Consider the following 21,639-nt stretch of genomic DNA (forward strand, 5'->3'; position numbering starts at 1 on the left):
GGATTATTATTATTATTTTTATTATTGGTATTGCTATTCTATTTTATGTAGCTCATTATCCTTAAACCTTCAGATTTAATTAAGTGACTCACCACATTTTTCAGGACTTAGTACCTTTCCTCAAGTAAAGTAAAACCAAAGTAAGTAATTTTGTTGTATTTTACTTGAGTATTTCCGTTTATCTTTTTTATCTTTTATCTTTTTTTATCTTTCTTTCTTTTAACCAGAAAGAAAGCAGCATGTAGTTGGGGCACCTTGACACATTTCAGATGTCCAAAGACTTTAAAGCAGTTTTACCAAAACAGTGATTTCCCATATAAAATTCATATCATCTCACAAGGTCCTATCTGCACACAACATATAAAACTAGCTCCACCTAGTCCTGCTACAATAGCTTACTTTACTGTATGTGCATCAGATTTGACAGTCCAATAATGTCACATATGGCCATATGATATTTCAGTCACATGGGCCATTTTTCTGTAGAATGAGTACTTTTACTTTTGATACTTTACATTTATCATCAAGTGACAGATCTGATTCTTCCACCACCACCAGACAACTGATGTCTACCAATGAACGAGAAATTGCAGGAATGCAGTGTTATGTCTGTTTATTTGTTTTTTAAAAACTATTGGCTAATTTATTTTTTAGACTATTGATAAAAAAAAATAATATGACAAATGATAAAAAATGAGCCAAAATACATAAAATGAAAATAAAAGGCAACTGGGAATTACTGAACAACAAAACTGACTCATGAATACAACACACCTATCATTTTAAGCTGAATAAATGTATTACTGGTGGGTTTCCCCTCTAACAAAAGACCACTTCAGGCCTGTTGACCCGATGGCCCATCAGAACTCGAGAAAAGCTTTGAGATAACTTTGTGAGCGTGTGGAATCGGGTTCACTGTAGGACATAATCCTCTTTGGATCATTGACCTGAGGCCTAATCCAAACCAAACGGAGGTGATGACAGCCCAGATGTGACGTCACCCCAGGGGCACAGAGCGATACCGGATCAGTGCGTGGCAGACCGGGCCGGGGCGGGCCAGCTGCGGAGGAACGCGAGAACAACATCTGGATCGAAAGGGAAGAATGTCGGATGACACGGGGCTCCACGAACGTCCGTCCTCCCGCTGTGCACTTGGCCTTCGCTTGGGAGAGAAATAAATAGGCGACTCGAAATTCCTCCGGGCATTTTGGAACTAGAAGAGCGTGGGGGGTGGAAGCTGTCAAGCAGGAGTCCGCCTTCACCATGGATCAGTCCGTCGCAATCCAAGAAACTTTGGAGAGGGAAGAAAACTGCATCATAGTATCCTTTGCGACTCGCAGGCGCCTGTTCGTGGATTATCAGTGTTTAAAATGTCACATTACCGGACTCCCAACTAAGTTTAACTAACACGGCTCCGCTGAAGAATGCCAGAGTCCGCAGAGAGGCCTGCGAGACGAAAGCCCCGCTGCGTGGTCCACATCTCCCCGGATCCAAAAGAGCCGTGTGACATAGATTGTAAATTCAATCAGAACAACGCATTTAAGACGCTGGCAGTTCTCAGCTACAGAAGCAGAGCGGGTTTAGTCGGGTGTGACTTCTCAAGAATATGGTCCAACTTTTGTAGTAAGACCTTTCTTCCACAAGATGGCAACTTTGTTTCATCAGCTGCTGCCCTGTAATTACAGGCGGTGGTGGGAGAAGTGGCCTGCAGACCCGTCATTTAGATAAAACTAACCTCTCCACCGTTTAAAAATACTTCATTACAGGTTAAAGGTCCTGTATTTATAATGTCGCATAGTTTATATGTGTTATTTGGAAATCTTTTTTTTTTTTATGCAGCAGAATAGCACCTTTAGGTCTTATTGCTTTGTAGTAGCCTTTAATATACTGGATCATTTTTACTGATGCATAAACATGTGAGTAGCATTTCAATGTTGCTTCTGGTTGAGGTGGAATTTCAAGCATTTTATTTACAACGGTGTAGTTTCATCTACAACAATGTATAAATGTATATATTTTGTGTAAAATACATATGTACATTTGTGAAGCTAACAGCTGTTAGATAAAGTTAGTAGAGTAAAAACTCTAATGTTTCCCTGTGAAATATTGTAAAATTAGTATTAGAGGGAAAATATATAAGGACAAGTGCGTCAAAATTGCACGGAACTAAATATACTTTGTTGCATGACACCACTTGTTAGGTATAAGAAACAAAAACACTGTCAGTGTTGCCCATATAGCCGAAAAACTTTTGAAAAATTGAAAAATGTCATACTTCCTGGTGCAGAAGCACAGGAACATATTCCCATTATTCCCTTAACTAAGCTGTAAACATGCTGTCCAATGTGATGTCGTCTTTGATAATATTACAGAGAGCAGACTGCTGGGATTGGTGGAGTCTACAAAAGAAAATGCGTGAGTTTTAACACAAATTCATTATTGAACAATATACTCGAATTCAAAGGCTTACAACGTAATTGGGTAAGGAGGACAATATTATGCAGCAACACCACACACTGGCCTTGAAAATGAGAATTGCATCAACTTGTCTGACACAGTAACCAAAATCAGGTTTTACAGTATGTAAATGTCCAATTCATTTTTCTCCTTCGATGAAATATACAGTTGATTCAGATGGCAAATCTAAATGAATAAAAGGTCATTATGAAAATAGGCCTAATAATAAAATATCTTAATTATCATCGTTAAATCTTGATCATCTGTTTTGCAATATGTTGTAGAATTTTTATTTATACTCATCGAAGGATGGCCATTACTGCTGATGATGTGTCACTGGAGGACATCATACCCATCTCCCTTGACTTTGCTGTTGTGGAGGGTAAGCAGCTTTCACTGATTTAACATAATCAGAAGTAGACTGGCAGTAAATGACGATTGTTTCTTGGGAATAAATGCATTACACAAACTTCTCTGAAGTGCCCTGACGTACTTCTCACCCTGCACTCTTTGTAGTTTCCTCACCAGAGGAACTTGCGGTTGTGGGTGAGTTGCCTTTGTTTCTCTTACATCTCAAATATATCATGGCTAAATTATCCACATCAAACTAGACATCACATTTCTTTTTTTCTTTTTTTTGTTCTTCTTTTTTTTAACGCATATTTATGTCCATCCAACATTTTGTCACAACAAGATATTTATAAAGACGTTTCTTTGGACAAATTTGAGTCGTGAGAATCCCACCCATCTATCCCACCCTATATCTCCATAGCTAAATAAATAATATAACTTGTAATATGCACCACAGAAGAAAGATAGTAAAAAAAATAGATAAATAGATGAATAAATAATATAGTCATTTCTTTTTTCCTGTGTTTATCTGATTCTAGGTGCTGATACCAGAGTGAGAGTAAGCTACCAGGAAGAAGCATTAGAGCTCAGACTTCCTTTTGGGTCTCACTCGCGGCTCTTTCTCAGCGAGGTCAACAGGGCCTGGAGTGGTAGGTCAGCCCTCAGAGACATAACACCCAGCAGTCATCACTTTTATTCAGAGTTCTCACAGCCTTTGAAAATCCTACACAGGAAATTTTAAGAGGAAACAAAAGCTTTTTGAAAATGAGTGGTTCGAAAACCACTGCTTATTCAAATAGGACAAAAGCACAAACATGGGCTCTCATCTCCTGTTGTTGTAGATCACTGATCATTTTCATGGGTTTAGTAGTTCATATCTTTAGATTTTCTTTTTTTGAACGAAGTAGGAGTCATCTATGTGTGAAGTATCTATGTGTTGTTCTTATCACCTGTTAGGGGAAACCAGCTCAGCCAGTCTTCAGTTGCCTTGAGGTAACATGATGTCTTGAACAAACAACAAAAAAAAAAATCACTTTATTCTCACATTTTGACATTAGATTACTGAAACATTAATTTAAAAAAAAAAATCAGAAATAAAAACACATACGTATTTGTGAGATTCTGTTGATTGGCTCACACCAATTTTACAACTACAAATTGTTGCTGTCCCTCCCTCTGGCTGTCACTATTGTGCATGACGCATGGCTCATAGAGAAAAAAGGAGAGGCACAGACGAACAGAGAGAGGGGGGGTGGAGTTTGGATGGTGCGCTCAGTGTTTAGTTTGTTTCTTTAACAGGCAGCTTTTGCAAACGGACAAGATGAAAACAATTTAAAAAGAACACGTTACTTCCTCCTCAGTACTTCTCTTAAACTACTTTTTACTTTCTGCATCCTGTTCATCTGAATGGAAGAGGCCAGCTGTCAGGTTGGCAGACAGTCTGCTTTGTTAGGGATGTGTCACTTTCGTCACTGGCTCACCATTTTTCACAGTGGAAGCCCCACGTGAGCATGGACAAAGACTTATATGTTGTTTGTGTTATATTTTTTCGCCGTAAGATGAGCCACAGAGGCTTTTAACCTGGTGAGGGATAGCAGTGATGGAAAGATTACAAGACCTGGCACCAGTTGTTGTTAAAAGGAGAAATGGCAAAGGTAAGCAGGTAAAAGTGATATTCCTCAAGGCAGTGTAGCACCTGTAATATGCCGTCATGTTGAAAGCACTCTAAGTGTGGGAGTAGTCTTATAAACTACGCGTGCATTTCATTTTACAGACAAGATCCATGTGTAAGAGCAGGAAATATGAAGAAAGATGTTGCTTGAGTCGATTCTTTTTTACATCTTGAATCTTACCATTGCCGTTGCTTACCTTCTCCACTCTTGCTGTAACCTTCGCTCACACAATGTTGTAATCATCCTAACTTACTCTAATACTCTTGCTCTCTGTGTGCGTCTTCCTTCAGATGTTTGCAAGTCTCCCACACAGGCCCCCAAGTTTGAGTGGATCAACAAGTACCACAAAGCCACTAAAGGCCAGGGAGTTGTCAAACAGGCCCTTGCGCCCCTCAGCACAACGCTCACTAAACTCAATCAGCACCGGAAAACAGGTTTGTCATCTAATTTTTATATGTAGAAGTTCACAGCTGGCACTTACGTCCAGTAAACTTCATATATTTGGAACAGGTCTACCAGCATTCATGCAGTGAGTTACAGGTCGCAGGAACGAAACGTGTTCTTCTTAATCTCTATAGTGTTTTCTCTCTTTATTTTTTTTGGCATAGATAACCTCACACAGATAAAGGTCTACATCCGAGGGTTGCATCATAAAACTGGGCGGTTTTGCAAGTGCCACTTCCTTTGAATGCAATTGTCCCAGCCTGCAAATGAGCTGTAAGAAATGTATGCATAACCGGCTGACATTTAGACATGTCATAGCAGAAAAGACACCAACTAAAAACTTTAATTAAGGCTCCATTCCATTCAAGTGTGTCATTACACCACGGCAATAAGCCAGCATGCACAATATCATGCAGTCATTATTAATGTTATTAATAACATCTATGGTTTTCCTGCTATAATATGGAAATGACAGGCGAGAAAGTCAGTAAACAAGTAAACTTTTCTTCTAATGCATCTTATAAAGTGATTAACGGGGGCACATAAGATGCAATACCATTAAACAATTTAAGAGAATGGGAAAACATAGAGAATTAAAAACAAAGGTTAAAAGCTTTTTAAAATGTTCTTGCCGATCTGATACAGTGGGAGTGTTTGTTCCACGTTGTTTGAACATAAGAAAAAGCATTTTCCCCCTTTTTTGTGTTGAGCCTGGACTGTGGAACTTTGAACAACATTTGGTTGTCGGGCCTTAAGGAGTTTTGATTCAGTATAAGGAGTTAACAGTCAAAAATATGCAATATACAACTACCTACTAGTTGGAGTAGGCTCAGTACAAATGAAAAAAAAACTGCAGCAAGAATTCATGTCTAATCTCTGAAGGGTAAATCATAAATTGCCCAATTTGTATGCTTTTTATGGAAACATAAATGTTTGTGTAATTTGTCTGTGAGGCCCATTTAGTACAGATTTCACACATTATGTTTGTGCATGCTGTGAGCCATGCTGTTCATGACATACATGTCATGCAGTACATTATACATACAATGTAGAAAGTGTGTGAATGTTCATATACAAATTAGATATTTCATGAATATGACCCTTACAGAGTGGTTTAATAGGCTTTATGGGACATTGCTGGTCATACTTTTCCCTTTAGTGCCAGAGTTACTTTATAATTCATTTGTCCTTTCGAAGTGCATGAAATGAACTTCCTAATGCAATGCTAATGTGATGTGCAGCAGAATTTCCCGGTTGCACTTTGCATAGTAGTTTGCAGTTTATTTTGTCAGCGGATGGGGAAGGTAAACTCCTCCCACCACACTAACACTAGCATGGGCAGGTCTGACACAGGCTGGACGTTGCTCTCTTGCACAGAATGCGTGGGAGCGGTGCAGGGAGATGTCTAAGGTGATGAGAGACTCTGGTATGAAAAATATTTCTTACATTTGTTGATTGTTTTGATGCGCAGGAGAGACGACTCCATAGCATCAGTGCGATGATCATCAGTCTGCCCCGTCTAACTAGCTAGCCTCGTAGCTAATGCTAGCAAGTAGCTGTGGCTCTTATTTCGAAGAAGCTAACTTTAGCCGGATTAGCGAGAGGGCCGGGTTTCGTCTGACGGAGTAATGATAATTATTAGCTGTAGTATCAGCAATGTTATCAGCTGTCGCCACGGTATCAAGCTGTCTTTCATGTTAGCTCATGGAGTTAGATGGTTGAAACGCGGTTAAAGGCTAACGTAGGGCTAAGCTCAATAACAGTCTCCCCGGAGGTGATCGATATGTGACAGAAAATGTCTCACCTGTTGTGGTTGGTGTTGGAGTAACGTGTTGCAGTGATACAGAATTGTATCATATATTGTGACACTGCTTTTGTTGTGATACTTTGGGCTATTGCCTGTTTCAAAATATACCCTCTGTCGCTTGCGGCTCATCCTCTTAGCTAACTTAGACGGTTAGCTTCAAATCAGTTGTCTGTAAACTTTCCTCCGATCGCCTCTCAAAGAGATAAAGGTGCCGACTGCCTGTTTTGCCTTCACCTGAGAGAAAAGCCTTTTGTTTTCCTTCAGTGCGAGTGTGATCCAAGTGTTTTCTCAAGGCCAGAAGAGTCGATTCTTTTCATTTGTGACTGTATATCTACTGCAGAGAATTAAGAGAAATCACAAAATTGGTTTCCCTGCATTTAATTGCTTACAGTTGAAGATCATGGAGGGAAGTTGTGCAACTATGAACTTTGTGCAGTTGTGGTTAAAAAAGCTATAACCGTTCAAATACGGAAGAGTCTGAGACCTGAACAACATGGCATTTATGCAGACTTATGATCAACCACAGATAAAGAAGCATAGGTGTAAATTGCAGCTAGTCACACTGCATGCAACTCTCTCCTCAGGGGGTTGAACTTAAGTTAAGCTCATTAGCTCGTTAAAAAGACTAAAGCATGTGCAGGAATGTGAGAAATGCCATGTAATAACTGAGCTACTCACACACAGGACCCTCATGGGGTCAGGGCCTCACTCTGGTGCTGTTTCAAAAAACAAAAAAAAAAACCAGCTGCAGTATTGGTTGCGTATAGTTAACTAAATGTTCAGTTACTAATAAGCAGCATTACAAAATTTAGTGGGCTGCTTTAACGTGGGAAAAAAGCAATGCCAAAAAGCAATGTGCTGCACTTTTAAGTAAGAGGAACACATTGTAGCATGTAGGGCACCAAGCAGTGATTATTTTCATTATCGATTAATCAGTTAACAAGTCACACAGTCACATGTCCACAGTGATGTTACTGAATTGCTTGACCTAAACATATCAAGGTTATTATCAACTAAGTCATAGAAGTAGTTTTCACATTTTAGTAGCTGGAACCAGAGAATGACAATTTTTTTTTTTTTTTTTTTGGCTTAAATATCAAAATAGTTGCTGAACATTTTTGTATATGTTAACATATTGTGATAATTACCATTTGTGCATTTAAATCAAGCTTTGAGATTTGTTTTAATTCTTGTTTTGCTAATTCATGATATTTTTATCTCCAGAATCTCAGTATTATACACTTTATACTATTTCATTACGTTTGCTCTGTGTTTTCCAGATGCAGTGAAGTTCACTGAGAGCTCTTGTGTGAGCTGATGTTGTATCTCACTATTGATCCATTGGTATTCAAACACTGTAAATGTAGCATACTAGAAGATTATCGATGCCAACTATCAAATAAGACAGAACTTCTTTTTCATATGCTAACTCATAAAACACTTGAGTCAATTTAACAGTGACATGTGGTTTTTCTTTGTATGCACAAGGAGATTTTCACCTTCTTATCATTTCTAAAGTAAACTCTTCTGAAGTCATTTCACAGTTTGCTGGAAATTTTCCCAGTCGCAAAAGGCTCCATCTTCTCTCCCCTTTCCTGTTCACACAAACAGCCTTGCTGGGTTTGAATTAAAACATTAATAGATCCTTATGGGATTTTTTTGAAATAGTGCCTGTAGTTGAACTTGTCTAGCCAAATCCTTTTTTTTTTTTTTTTGGTTCTTGTTTCATCCAAACAGCGTAAGCATTTCTGACACATTCATCTTTTCTCAGAATGTGGTACACAGGTCACAACTTGTTTGCTTAGTAAAGTCAGAGTGATGAGACCATTTCCTTTGTGCGCCAACTGTGGTAACAGTGATAAAAGCTATTGTCTTTTTTGATACAATTCACTCACAGTTCAGTGCTGGTTTAGTCAAAGCTGTAAGAAAAATTCTATCTTTGAAAATGATTGGGTTAGCCAGGCTTAGCTTTGTCAGTTTAGAGCAGACTGATTTTGACCTTAAATTCAATTTATTACCTCTCTGCTTTATTTCCTTACTTAAGTGATCTTGTTTTTAGCTGTGCACGAACACATCAGAACACAAATGCATTACAAACACCCCCTGAGCTACCACCATAAAAGACAAGAATATATTGTATCTTTCGGGTACTAAAGCAGTGCCGTCGGTCAGGTGCGCTCTTAATGTAGCCTGCCGTAACTTTGTAGAGTTTAATTTCCTGCTCAGAGAACCTGGCTTTCCCTTTCAGAGGAGCCAGCTGGGTTCCCTGCCAAGCTGCAGAAGACAGGGGCCATGCTGTCTCATACTTCACACTCGCCCATTAAAGCCAGCTACTTGGGATGCAGTAACTGTAACCAACTGCAAAAGGGGAAGGGGAAAGTGACCACAACAACTGAGCCCAGACTTGGCACTTTTATGATTGACTCATGTGTCGCTGTGCATTTTTATTTTTTTTTCTCAGTCATAATTAGTTTTAATTTATTCTCCATATTTGTTATTAAAATGTGAAATATGGGTTTACTCAGGGCTAGGTACTTTCTCATTAGAGTTGAGCTAGACTGTCAATACCTGGGGCAGATGTTAATGCGATTGGAAGGACTCCCAGTAGCTGGCAAGACACAGTGACAAATAGCTTTAACTGACAACCTGCAAACAAGATGTTAATCTGTCATTCAACGTGCCGGCGGTTTGCAGGCATTGTGGAATGCTGTACTATAATGCTACCATTTCCCATTATGCTCTGTGTTTTATCATTGTAAACAAGTAAACTAAACAGACTTTTTATCAATCCTCATTTTCTCTCCTGCTCTTCCCAATCAGAGAAATCATCAGACAAAAAGGGAAGTCTAGATAGGGAGAGAGGTTCCAACGGTGGCACACAGAAGTCCAAAGTGAATTTCAGCTCAGAGAGGTAAGGCCTTTTTTATTAAGCAAAACCAAAAGTCCTGGAATATTCTGCAACTGAAGTGAAAGCACTGTTACTTAAAATCCCCCTATTGTGTTTTCTTGTAAAGTTTGTTTTTAAATTCAGTGTCACTCATCAAAATCTGTTGTCTTCATTGAGGCTTAACAAACATGTTGAATGTATTTCCTTCCGTTAAACGTTAGAAACATGTTCAAAGCCAATTTTTCTTAATTATTATTTTTTCATTTAAGTTTTGAAACTTGCATCGTTTGTATTCATGTTTGCTTGCTAGCAGTTTTCTTCTTTCTTGCCTTTTGGTGGTGCAATGCTGCATTTCTTGGTGCATTCCCACCACCTGTAGATCACTGGAGTAGTATGAAACCATTGGCGGGAATGTGCATCGCGTTACCTGCGTGTTTATGATCAAAAGACAACAGGAAGCCGCTCATAAATACATTGCTTGATTTTTTTTTTATTTTTAGCCTACAACACTCGAGTCCACAAGGGAGTAAGAGATTTATCAAACAAGGCAGCCATGACAATAGCTCCCGTTACTGCAAACTTACGTAAGTTAAGAAATTCGCTTTACACAGTTTCAAAAGCAGTAAAGTGTGAGATCGAATCAGCTTCGCTTGAATAGCCTGTGTTTGTATACCTTCATTGTAACGTTACAGTAGCTCAGCAGTTACTGTGACAGAATAATGTGTTCTACCAACGTTTCCTCCTTCAGCTTCACGATTTTTTTTACAGTGTAGACCGTGTTTAACTTATTCACACCAATTGTTTTGCAGTGAGCTGAAACAGAACATCCTGAATGTGTGCTTGCTTCAGAGTGTCCTCAAATGTATGAGTAGTAAAATTTAAAAGAATCAAAAGCAGAATAAGTGTCACTTGAGCGCTTTCCTCCACTGGTTTTACGGCAGGTACTGACTACATGCCTGGCAGCAGGTTGATGATGAGTGTTTAATTTATTTAAAGTTGTCAAGATCTTAAATGCAAATTTGTGCAGTTCAGTTGTTAAACCTGAAAGCCATTGCTGTCACTCTTGGAATGAATGCCTACTTGTATATTCTAAATGGAGTTTAGTTACAGTATATTCCTGGAAGATTACAGGGCCCAGGTATATTACATTTCTTCCTCTCCCCTCAGTCTCATTCCATATTGACAACATGGAAATAGAGCTTCACCGCATAGCCTGGCCTCCTGATCTACTGTATATTACACTGTTAGTCTGGAGCGGAGAGTAATGTCTCTGCTATGCCATAATTTTATTTCTAGCTTTTAGGAGGGGTATTACCAGATGCACTTAGGTCGGAGAGTATCCTGGATGAGAACTGGCAACTATACATTTTCATTTGAATATAAAAATCTGAACAACTCAGACCAAACACGCAGTTTATGATCATCCTGATACTTGTCCCCTCTGAAATCACACCGCTGTCACAGAATGATCTTGCTTCTATCTTGGTCTGTCTCCACTCACCCCAACACCTAACTGTTATGTTTCTCTCTTCCTGGTAAGCAGTCAGGGCATCTCCAGTCGAGAGGACCGGGATGACCTGGTGCGCTTGTCCAGCCACACCCCGTCTAACAAAGCTCAGATACTGGCCATGCCGCAGTTCAACCTGCGTGACAACCTTATCAAGTGCGAGCTGCTGAAGAACGAGGACCTTTACACTTACCTGGAGAACTTCAGGTATGTTACTCTTAACGTCTTATTCTGACAGTATTGCTGTGTACTTGTGTAAATGTACATTGTGTACATGCCCAGGCAATGGAGGTAGATCTACGCGATCTTAATATAGGTGAATGTCACATCACTGTCATCATAGAAAATCAAACGTTTTTTTACTTCCTTGTTATCAATTTTTAATCTCCCCTGATACTCTGGGTGGGGCTATAGATGCTTTCATACACTGTTTAATCTCGTGGAGTGAGATTTGGTCTTTCACTGTGATTTTGCTCAGCCTGAAACAGTCAAAAAATAGTTTAGCTCCCAAATTATTACTGTAACCAAAACTCTTCTGAGGCCTTATATCATTGCATTAATAATAATAACTAAAAAAACATTTGATTAACATATTTATAGGCATCTGTCAAGGCACTGAAGGACATTATAGTGATATGTCTCTGATCATTACATGGAAAAGACCTAAGATACAAGGACAATTTGCTATATGCAATGCAAAAAGACATTGCAAAACCAATAGATGTATGAAAAGTAGTTTATGCATACTATCCTGCTTCCATGTCCAGTTTTGATTTTTATTTTCTAGATTTTTAATCTAATACAGTGGTGTTGAGCTGTACTAAAATAGCTGAAGAATTGTTGTAATGACAGTTTGTACCGAAATGGTGTGAGCACACAATGTAACTGCAAGTGCAGTTTGGATCCTATAAGTGTTATGTAAAAAGAATGAGTCAACATCTGTGGGTTTGTATTTCTCTGTACTAAGCTGTTTGCTATAATAAGCACCACTGTCTCAGGGGCTGTCTAGAAAGGCACCAGCCTAGTGGACTAACATACTGTAGCTCAGACTTTTGCTCTGCATCTAATTTTTTTGTTGATTGTGGATATTAATGCCCCTGTAGATGTTTTGAAATTTTTATCAAGGTTATTATAGGTTTTTATAGGTTTTCTTTTTTGCTTCCATCAAATGATTAGGGGGGAGAAAAAGCATTTGCTGTATTGGCCATCATAGTTTAGTTATGAACCACACTGCCTCCTGTTGGTATATATAGTGTGTATATATATCAAGATGTTGCTGTGTTACAGTCGAAGCCCTGCTCCTTTCTGTGTGGAGTTTGCCAGTTGCTACAGATTTCCCCTTGGGAGCTTTGCTTGTCTCCCACGCACCAGCTAAGGAGCTCAGGTTAACTGGGAACTCTGAATTGTCAGTGAGGTGTGAGACTGAATGTGTTTGTGTTAGTCATGTGACTGACTCACAACCTCCCCGAGGTGTTTCCGCATCTTTTGCTCCAAGCATGCTGGGAAGGTTTCTGTCCCCATATAACCCTGAGAAGAAATAAATAGGTTTTAAAGATAGACAAAATCTTTTGCATAATTTGTGTAGGCAAAAACCTAATGAATATTTTGAGCATATGCATGCAAATGGCTTATTTGTTGGATGTGTTTAAATTGTTGCCTTTATCAGAAACAGCAGACATACAGAAGAGGTTACATAGTGCTGGGACATGTAAATTGTCTGCTTTCATATCATATTACACTCCTGACTGAGAATGTACTGAATAGCCATGGTGATGTGCCAATTAATAAAAAAGCTTAGGAAAGCAGCAGTCCATTTTTTTGTATAGAGACAGCTTCAGCCTCTGTCTAGGTAGCTGAGGTGGGGGCCATTGGGGCGGAGAGTGTTGTACAGTGTGATGGCGGTCAGCACAAAGTAAAGAGCTCTGTGCTGTTCCTGTGCATGAGCAGTGGCAGCTGCCTGAAGGTCAGAGAGGTGGGGCCGGTATTGAATTGACGGAAGCTGGTTTTCAATCTGAACCTGCAGCATAAATCTCAGCGGGGATGTAAATCTTAAGGGCTGGGCCCTCTCAACATCTCTCACTATTGAGGTGTCCTCCAGCAAGGCACTTAGTTTCAGTGGGGCTGCTCAGTGGTCAGCAGATAAGACTGTTTTATTATCTGCTATCTCTTTGCCCTGTATACAGCTCCTAGGTGTAACTGTGTGTGAGTGTAAATGAATAAAAACATTGCTGAAAAAGAGCAGTTGTCCTCTTTCAGCTTACATAAAATAAAATTTCAGGCCATGAGCGCTGCAGTAAAACAGGAAGGCATCAGCTTAATATATATTGAGGTCAATGTTTCACTATTTTAATTTCCCAGATGAAAACTCAAAAGCACAGAAAAGACACAGATTTTGCCAGTCAGCAGGTTAAACTCAAAATAAGAAGCACTTGCTCAAACAAACGCTCTCCTCCTTCTGCCTCAGCTTTTTCCTCGGCACGTACAATGTAAATGGACAGACACCAAAAGAAAGCCTCAGTCCTTGGCTGAACTGCACTCCTGACCCTCCTGACATGTACTGCGTGGGGTAAGTCAAATTCATCCTGCTGGAGAATAGCTGTGCAATTCTCCGCTTAATCCCATTACACAGACAGACATATACTGCTCAAACCTCTGACAGATGTTTGCAGATCCTGTTTTAAGTAGGAGAACACGGCCACCCACAGATTCAGCACTGTGTCCACTAATCCTGCCTATGCTTCACTTCACTACTTTGTTGTTTAAGAGTGGAAAAACTTTGGAATCAAACAAGAAAGTTTTGTCCGTCTTTATAGTTTCCAGGAGCTTGACCTCAGCAAAGAGGCTTTCTTCTTCAATGACACCCCCAAAGAGCTGGAGTGGACAAAGGCTGTGTCCAAGGCCTTGCATCCAGATGCCAAATATGCCTTAGTAAGGAAACCTTTTTTTCTCTCAACTTGTTTTCCTGGACCTGTGAGTTTTATTGCCCAGTCCAATGTATTCTGTCTTCACAGGGTATGCTTAGCTTTTTTTTTTTTGACATGAAAGCTGTTAGCAGATTCACTGTTACACTTGAATACTATTTTTTCGCAAAACTGATTGTGTTTGAAATGTTTATTTAACAGTTAAGTGTCAGGAAGCTTGTGCACTTTCTGTCTATGGTCATAGTGCTTGTCTAAATAACACCCTACCATTGTATTACATGGACTATATCACTAGTACTTTGATGAACTTAGTCAGAGTTCGTAAAGTTGAATTCACTTTTTGGTCTTATTTGCTTCCCCTTATTCACTTTCATCTACTTGCTTTTTGTCAGAATGCTGACGTTAGGTTATTGGGTTCCTTTTTCTTTGGCTTGGCTGCTTTCTTTTAGTCGTCTTAGGGCTTACGGGATGTCACGGAGCTAGTATAATGACGTGTCATTTCCTCATCTAGTGTCAGTGCTCTGACTAAAGCACACTTGGCTGCTCTGTGACTGACCCTGTGCAGCTCAGCAACCTGAAAAATAAATGTTTTTACATTAATATCTGAATGTTGATTCGTCTAGGACTGACAGTGAGGCTTATCAAACTATTCTGCCTCCTCCCATGCACATCTGCTTCATGTTCTGTGATGTTCTCTGTTTTCCCTGAGATAAGACAATGGGTGCAACTAAACATGTTCAGCTGTACATATTGTTATTGTTCCAAGTAGCTGCAGTTGAAAATCGGTTAGGATGCTGATATAAGCAGCGAAAAAACTGCATTAAAGCACCTTCGAGTCTGTAGCATGTGGCTACAGGGGTAACCAAATGCTGCTGACTTAAATGTATATGTGGGGATGTACAGTCTCTGTGTAAATGTATTATATTTTAACACAGACGCCATCAGTCAGTCATAATTGGACTAAAATAGTCACGTGACACATGCAGTTGGAGAACAGTGAAATAGGTGTAATGTGTAATATTTACAAAATAGACAGCTTACCTGAACTTTAAATTGCACAATAATTTCATTATTGTTGTAGTGTTAATTGTGAAGGGAAAAATCAGTTTTGTTAAATAATGATATTTAACTATCTGCACCTGCAGCTGTGGTTGTCGGTGTTGAGGTTCAGTCTCTACGTTACTCTGTGAGTTGTTGCGTGTCCTCCTCTTAGTAAATAAACTGATGTGCTTTGTTTATTTGTCCTCTGCTACAGGTGAAGTTGGTGCGTCTGGTGGGCATCATGCTGATCTTCTATGTGAAGAAGGAGCATGCAGAGTTCATCTCTGACGTGGAGGCTGAGACTGTGGGCACTGGCATCATGGGAAGGATGGTATGGACTGATTTTGCAGGACTTATTCTTTCATGCGCAGGTTTATCATGGAGATTTACTGCTATCATGTAAAGATACAACATTACAAACAGAAGCAGAAAGCAGAAAACAACTTCCAGGCTCCTGCAATGACAGTGTTCTTTCATTGACATAACAATTGCAGGCAAACAGCAATAAATAAGGAACATTGTGCATTCAGATGGACTGCCACCACTAAATGAATGTAACAGAGACACAGAAAAATGCATAAATCAGTTGATCCAGTGTTGTACCTCTAATCCTCTCTGGTTCCTCCTTTGGGCTGTTCACTTCAGAGCTTACTCATCCATTAAGCGCTACATCTCCACTCTTATTCCTCACTGTTGCAGAACAGGTTATTCTATTCTCATATACAGCTATACTTACCTTGCAGCCCCTGCAGTGTAGAACAGATGGCTGGCCAGTGAGGACTCCATCCTTTCTTTCCCTTTAATGAGAGACTGGTTTATGTTCTGCACCAGGAACCAACTGAGACATTCCTAGTGTCAAGGTCTTTGCATAATATTGGATTACTGTCAAGCAGTGGAGCGTGTATTATTTATAAGATATAATCTAAATCAACTTTTTTTTTTTATTTCTCAGTCTTTTTGCCAGCACTTGTTGTTACATTATACATTATTCTGACTGAATTGCTCCTCTTTCAATCTGTCACTGACTCACAGGGAAACAAGGGTGCTGTGGCAATCCGTTTTCGCTTCCACAACTCTGATATCTGCATAGTCAACTCTCACCTAGCTGCCCATATTGAAGAATATGAGAGACGTAATCAAGACTACAAGGACATTTGCAGCCGTCTACAGTTTCGACAGCTTGATCCTACCCAGCCCCCACTCGTTATCATGAAGCATGAGTATGAACCATTAATATATTTAAGAACCATGTTGGGATTCATATGGATTATGAACTTTATAGGTATTATCTGACTAAAACATTTTCCTGCAAAGCTTTCTTCAAATCCAGGCTTTTTATATTTAGTATTAGTATGCTTATTCTTCCTGTTTCTTGTAAATTCTCATTCATTCTCTGTTCCTCCGCTGTGCTTCCTTCATTAGTGTGGTTTTATGGATTGGAGATCTCAACTACAGACTCAGTGACCTTGACGTTGACAATGTGAAGGAGCTAATCAGCAAGAAGGACTTTGAAACACTGCACAATTATGATCAGGTAGTGTCACGAATGGTCCTCTCCTCTCGCTATTTAAATAGTCTTTATTCATCGTTCGTGTTTACAAGTGGTGATACTTACCCGCTGCATATGGTCCTCAGCTCAAGAGGCAGATCGACGAGGAGGCTGTGTTTGTTGGCTTTGTGGAGGGTGAGATTGATTTCCAGCCCACCTACAAATATGACACTGGCTCTGACAAGTGGGATACAAGGTAATCTCGTATAAAAGCCTGACTGTGAATAGCGGAAAGGAACATATTCAGTATGGAGATCATTCTTCAGTGATTCAATTATGATCATAGTTGAAATAAGCATACTTGTAGAAAGAAGCTGGGAGAACTCCAATAAGGAAACCATCACATTTTTTGCAACATGCATAGTAATTCAGCTCATCCCACAAATGTTCCACTGTTTAGATACTTCTGTCTGTCTCCTCCATTGTTTAATGCTTAATTTAGGTTTTCTGGGACACAAGCAGACAAACATCTCTCCATTTACAGAGTGGCAGGTCTTTGACAGCAGAAACATCTTTGCACATGAACTACTACATTAAAACCACCTAAGAAAAAGTTGCTAAACATGTGTTTTCTTGGGGTAATCAAAAAAGACAGTCATGCGAGGACATTATGACAGAAATATGGAGTTTAGGGAGGGAAACCGATATTGTGATGTAATGCAAATATAGTGCAGGGGTGGACATGTTCATTCATTATTTAGACTCTGCTCTGCCACCCAGGGTTTTGCACTGTTAATAAACATGATTAATAAACATAGCTCATAGTTGGGTTGCCCCAAATCACAGTGTTGTGTGATATTTTCTGCTGTCACACCTCCTGAATTTCCATAAAGGGATCGTATCATTAACTTAATAAAGTATGTACAAATACACTATGATATAGATGTAATGTTTGCTTTTAATACTTTGTACAGTAAAGGACATAACAAAGGTACTTGAGAACTAACATTTGTTACTACTTCTGCATTCAGTGAAAAATGTCGTGTGCCTGCGTGGTGTGACCGTATCCTGTGGAGAGGGAAAAACATCACACAAGAACATTACCAGAGTCACATGGCTCTGAAGACGAGTGACCACAAACCAGTCAGTTCTCTGCTTGTCATTGGGGTAAATGAATCAGCCTTTTTAACAAACTTCATCTTTATTCTTTTTTTTTTTCATTAAGTTTCTTTTTGTTAGAAACCTGCATGTAGGTTTGAAAACAGGTGAGACTCTATGAAATATGAAGTATTATTTATTGTTTATATAACAAAGATGTGTGTGCTTTTTTGTTTCTTTGCCTCTGACTTCCTCCTATATTTTCCTGCAGATCAAGAGACTAAATGCTGAGGCCTATAAAAAGACCTTTGAAGATATTGTACGCAATATTGACAAAATGGAGAATGAGTGTATTCCATCTGTATCCTTGTCTGAGCGTGAGGTAAAAATTCCTGTCACTTTCAGTCCTGCTATAGTGTAATGAGAGCTGTAATACCTTTTATCATACACTTTGTACATTAAATTGCTTTCTCATTGTGTTGCTTTGATGAAATCAGGAAGTAAACCACCACTAATGAAGCTGTATATTGATTTCGGGCTTCAGGCCTAATGCAGATATTTAAAGGATACAATTACATGCCATAGTGAAGATTTTTTTAAAATCTTTATCTTCTCATAAATCCTTCCCTTGTCTTCCAGTTCCACTTTAAGGATGTGAAGTTCATGCAGCATCAGGCAGAGACATTGAGCCTCTTTAATGATGGCCAGGTCCCATGTCAGTTTGAGTTTATCCAGAAGCCAAATGAGCTCACATACTGCAAGCCCTGGCTCACAGCCAACCCCCCCAAAGGTTTCATCGCTCAGGGTGAGTAGCACAGTAACAGTGTGATCCAGGAGATGCAGATTTCATCTCAATAAAGCATCACAGTCCTGCCTTCAGGTTGTACAAATTGTTAAGTACACCATAAGCTGAAGTTCGGTTGCTTAGAATGAGAGATTACAAATGTAGCAACCTTGGTACAACATAACAACTAAGCGGAGCGGCAAGCATCAGTTCCCGAACTATAACAGTTGAGTCACTTTGCTTAGTTTATATGTGCATCTCTGTCAACATCTAGGTGCTTCTGTGGACATTGAGCTCGAGGTTTTTGTAAACCGCTCGACAGCACCTGAACTTAATTCTGGCCAGCAACAGATCGAAGACATCCTGGTGCTCCACTTGGAGCGCGGCAAGGACTACTTCATCTCTGTGACAGGAAACTACCTGCCCAGCTGCTATGGCACCTCCATCTATTCATTGTGTCAGCTGAAGGAGCCCATCCAGGACATGCCGCAAGAGACGCTTCGTAAACTGGTTAGTGTTCCCAAATGCAGAGCAGGGGCTGTATCCTTAAAATAACTCTTCTCCATTCAGGGTTGTCTTACAGGCTACAGCACATTTCTTTTAGAACTTTGCAGATTTGCAATTAAATACAATCTTGCCCATTTTGACTTAATGTCTTCTCTTTGCTCTATTTGTTGTTAACATTAGGTGGATATGTCTGGAGATGAGAATGCAGCAAACACTGAAAAGCCCCTAGACATTCCTAAAGAGCTCTGGATGATGGTGGATCACTTGTTCCGTAATGCCATCAAACAGGTCAGAAAATTTGATGGTGATACTTTTGTTTTGGTGCTGTAATAAAATCACAAAACACTACAGTCCTCTTTGGTTAATGTTTGGCAGTGTTTTTGTTGGCAGATTCATATTTTTAAAGTGAATTGTGTAACTCTCAAGCCAAAAACCACAAGTTTTTGTGTTGTTCCTATACGGACAACCAAGTGAAAGTTGCTGCATGCCACAGGAATTTAGCAAAATAAAAAGTTACAAGTTGTTCTTGAGGCTACAAAGTTGGGCCTGTCAGCGAAGTAGCTTCATTGATTTGGTGAAGAGAATTAATCTTGACCTATAAAGGCCTTGATTCAGGTGGTTTAAACATGGGAATTTGAATTAAGTCAAAATTCATTGCAGCTTTACTAGGCCTCATACCATAAGAACTTTACTGAATTTATTTTTATTTTATTGAATTTTATTCAGCCCAAGTGAACCTGTTTGTAATTTAGCAGCTTTCATTTATTGTTCTCTGCAAGAACTCAAAGACTCAATATGTGTTGTCCTCTGTTTGCAGGAAGACATATTTCAGCAACCTGGGCTCCGGAGTGAATTTGCAGAAATAAGGGATTGCCTTGACACTGGCATGCCAGATTCTCTTCGTATCCTTCAAAACAATTCCCATCATAACCTTTAGTGGAAAAAAATATTGTTTAATTTCATAGAATATTTGAAAAGTAACAGAGCAGAGTCCAAAGATATTTTTTGTTGCTTTGGCTTTTTTTGGAAACCTTATACACTGGGTTTGAAATGAAACAGGGGGGGTCACAGAGTTGACATTAAACTTGGAGGCTTTTTAGTGCATGAACACCGTAGGAATCCTCACATCCAGCCCCCCCTCCCCAGTTAATGAACTGTGTGATAGGATGAAGACAATGCCATTTGCTACACTGTTCAGTTAAGTCCGTCTGACACTTAACTTGCCCCTTTGAATTATTCCTGGGATGTGACATGATATTTAATTCTTATTTTGCATCCACTACATTTCAAAACATGCGGAGTCTGCCCCAGGATTATGTCCTTAACTCTGTATTGACTTGCAGCGGGCAGTAACCACTCAGTGGCAGAGGCCTTGCTTCTCTTTCTTGATGCCCTCCCAGACCCTGTGGTTCCCTACTCCTTTTACCAGCAGTGCCTAGAAAGCTGCTCCAATGCCAGTCAGTGTGAGAAAGTGAGTGAGGTGGTCCACAGTTAATCATGAGCAATCTATTCCAAGATGTGCTAAATTATAAAAGCCAGTCTCTGGCTTTTTTAATATAATGTTAACTTATTTTGTCTGCAGATTATTTCCATGCTACCTCAGTGCCATAAAAATGTGTTCAACTATTTAGCTGCCTTTCTCCGTGAGCTGTTGAAGAATTCTGCGAGCAATCGATTAGATGTCAACATCTTGGGTAAGAAAAGGAAGCAGGTTGCTCTTAAGTGTCTTTCATTTGTGTATTTGTTATTAATAGCTGTTGCTTTGTGCTTTAGTCAGCATGTTGAGTAAGTGAAGAGAAACTAAGAAATAGAACCAAGGTCTGTTTCAGTTATTGTTTCTTCACTCAATTCAGGTTGGTTCTGTAAGAGAGAATGTATTCTCTGCCTTGTGTAAATAAAGTTTTAATACATACTGAATTATCACAACAAAAGGAATTATTGCAACATCTAAAATCCTTTGTTCATTATATGGAAAAGCTTACCTTATCTCAACTTGAAATATACAAAAAATGAAACTGCTAATAAAGATAGTACAAAATTAAGACCTAAGAAAAGGAACACTTTGTTATACAATGCAATATGAATAATTTATTTTGTTTGTGTGTAGCTACCATTTTTGCCTCCTTGCTCCTGAGATCACCTACAAAACAGGATCTTGCAGAAAAGAGGAAGACTCAGGAGTTCTTTCAGCACTTCCTCATCCAAGGCTCCTCCTAGATGGAGGATTTCTTGCTCTTGTCCTTCATGCTGAAGCTGAACACTAAAATATGTACAGTCCAGTATTTGAACTGCAATTATTTCTTATATTCTTAGATGGCTCTTTGTATCGATATCGTATAATTACTTAAAGTGACAGTTCTTACCTGATATTAGTTTGTTTCAAAGCAATGTTTGTGAACTGTTGATGGACAGAGTTTATTGAATTCTGCTGAGCATCTGTAGAGACCTAATAATTTTTAATGTATGTATATTTTATTTAAAGAAATAATTTGTATATTAATGTTTCTGAGCTCAACCGCATATTGTTTTGATATATAAAACTATTGGAAACAAGTTGTGTGTCACTGTTTTTCTTCCAAATGATTGTATTCTCAGTCAATGTTGTCAATCAAAAGCAAACAAATTAGCACTGTGTTTGTTAAGTTGATTAGTTTAGTCAATGTTTAGTTTTTT

The 21,639-nt window shown here is 39.2% G+C and overlaps 1 protein-coding gene across 9 annotated transcripts; it reads left to right on the forward strand.

Annotated features, from left to right (window-relative positions):
• Positions 1-1,030: 1,030 nt before the first annotated feature.
• inpp5b (inositol polyphosphate-5-phosphatase B) lies at positions 1,031-21,519 on the forward strand. 9 transcript variants are annotated; one of them, XM_071468521.1, is made up of 24 exons: positions 1,031-1,319; positions 2,335-2,415; positions 2,742-2,839; positions 2,974-3,003; positions 3,348-3,458; positions 4,772-4,915; positions 9,553-9,643; positions 10,120-10,203; positions 11,163-11,333; positions 13,591-13,692; positions 13,940-14,054; positions 15,303-15,419; positions 16,121-16,308; positions 16,511-16,622; positions 16,724-16,833; positions 17,609-17,744; positions 17,947-18,057; positions 18,315-18,480; positions 18,734-18,969; positions 19,147-19,254; positions 19,784-19,868; positions 20,310-20,437; positions 20,549-20,660; positions 21,074-21,519. In XM_071468521.1, exons 1-24 carry the CDS (start codon positions 1,264-1,266, stop codon positions 21,181-21,183), a joined length of 2,802 nt encoding a protein of 933 aa, XP_071324622.1. In that variant the 5' UTR covers positions 1,031-1,263; the 3' UTR covers positions 21,184-21,519. The 9 variants fall into 9 exon arrangements, with proteins under 9 accessions (XP_071324622.1, XP_071324614.1, XP_071324615.1 ...); XM_071468513.1 differs by lacking the exon at positions 1,031-1,319 and having other exon boundaries at positions 2,274-2,415; XM_071468514.1 differs by lacking the exons at positions 1,031-1,319; positions 10,120-10,203 and having other exon boundaries at positions 2,274-2,415; positions 11,160-11,333.
• The last annotated feature ends 120 nt before the right edge of the window (positions 21,520-21,639 follow it).

Source organism: Trachinotus anak, unplaced genomic scaffold (assembly GCF_046630095.1).
Source record: "Trachinotus anak isolate AG129_WGS33_773 ecotype Australia unplaced genomic scaffold, CSIRO_AGI_Tana_v1 ptg000032l, whole genome shotgun sequence".
NCBI lineage: Eukaryota > Metazoa > Chordata > Actinopteri > Carangiformes > Carangidae > Trachinotus > Trachinotus anak.

Excerpts from the sequence above, each read along its gene's own strand:
- inpp5b (XM_071468521.1), top strand. The coding sequence starts at position 1,264 with ATGGATCAGTCCGTCGCAATCCAAGAAACTTTGGAGAGGGAAGAAAAC. Across the intron at positions 18,058-18,314 it reads TATCCTTGTCTGAGCGTGAG|TTCCACTTTAAGGATGTGAA; the intron begins GTAAAAATTCCT and ends CTTGTCTTCCAG. Across the intron at positions 18,481-18,733 it reads CAAAGGTTTCATCGCTCAGG|GTGCTTCTGTGGACATTGAG; the intron begins GTGAGTAGCACA and ends GTCAACATCTAG.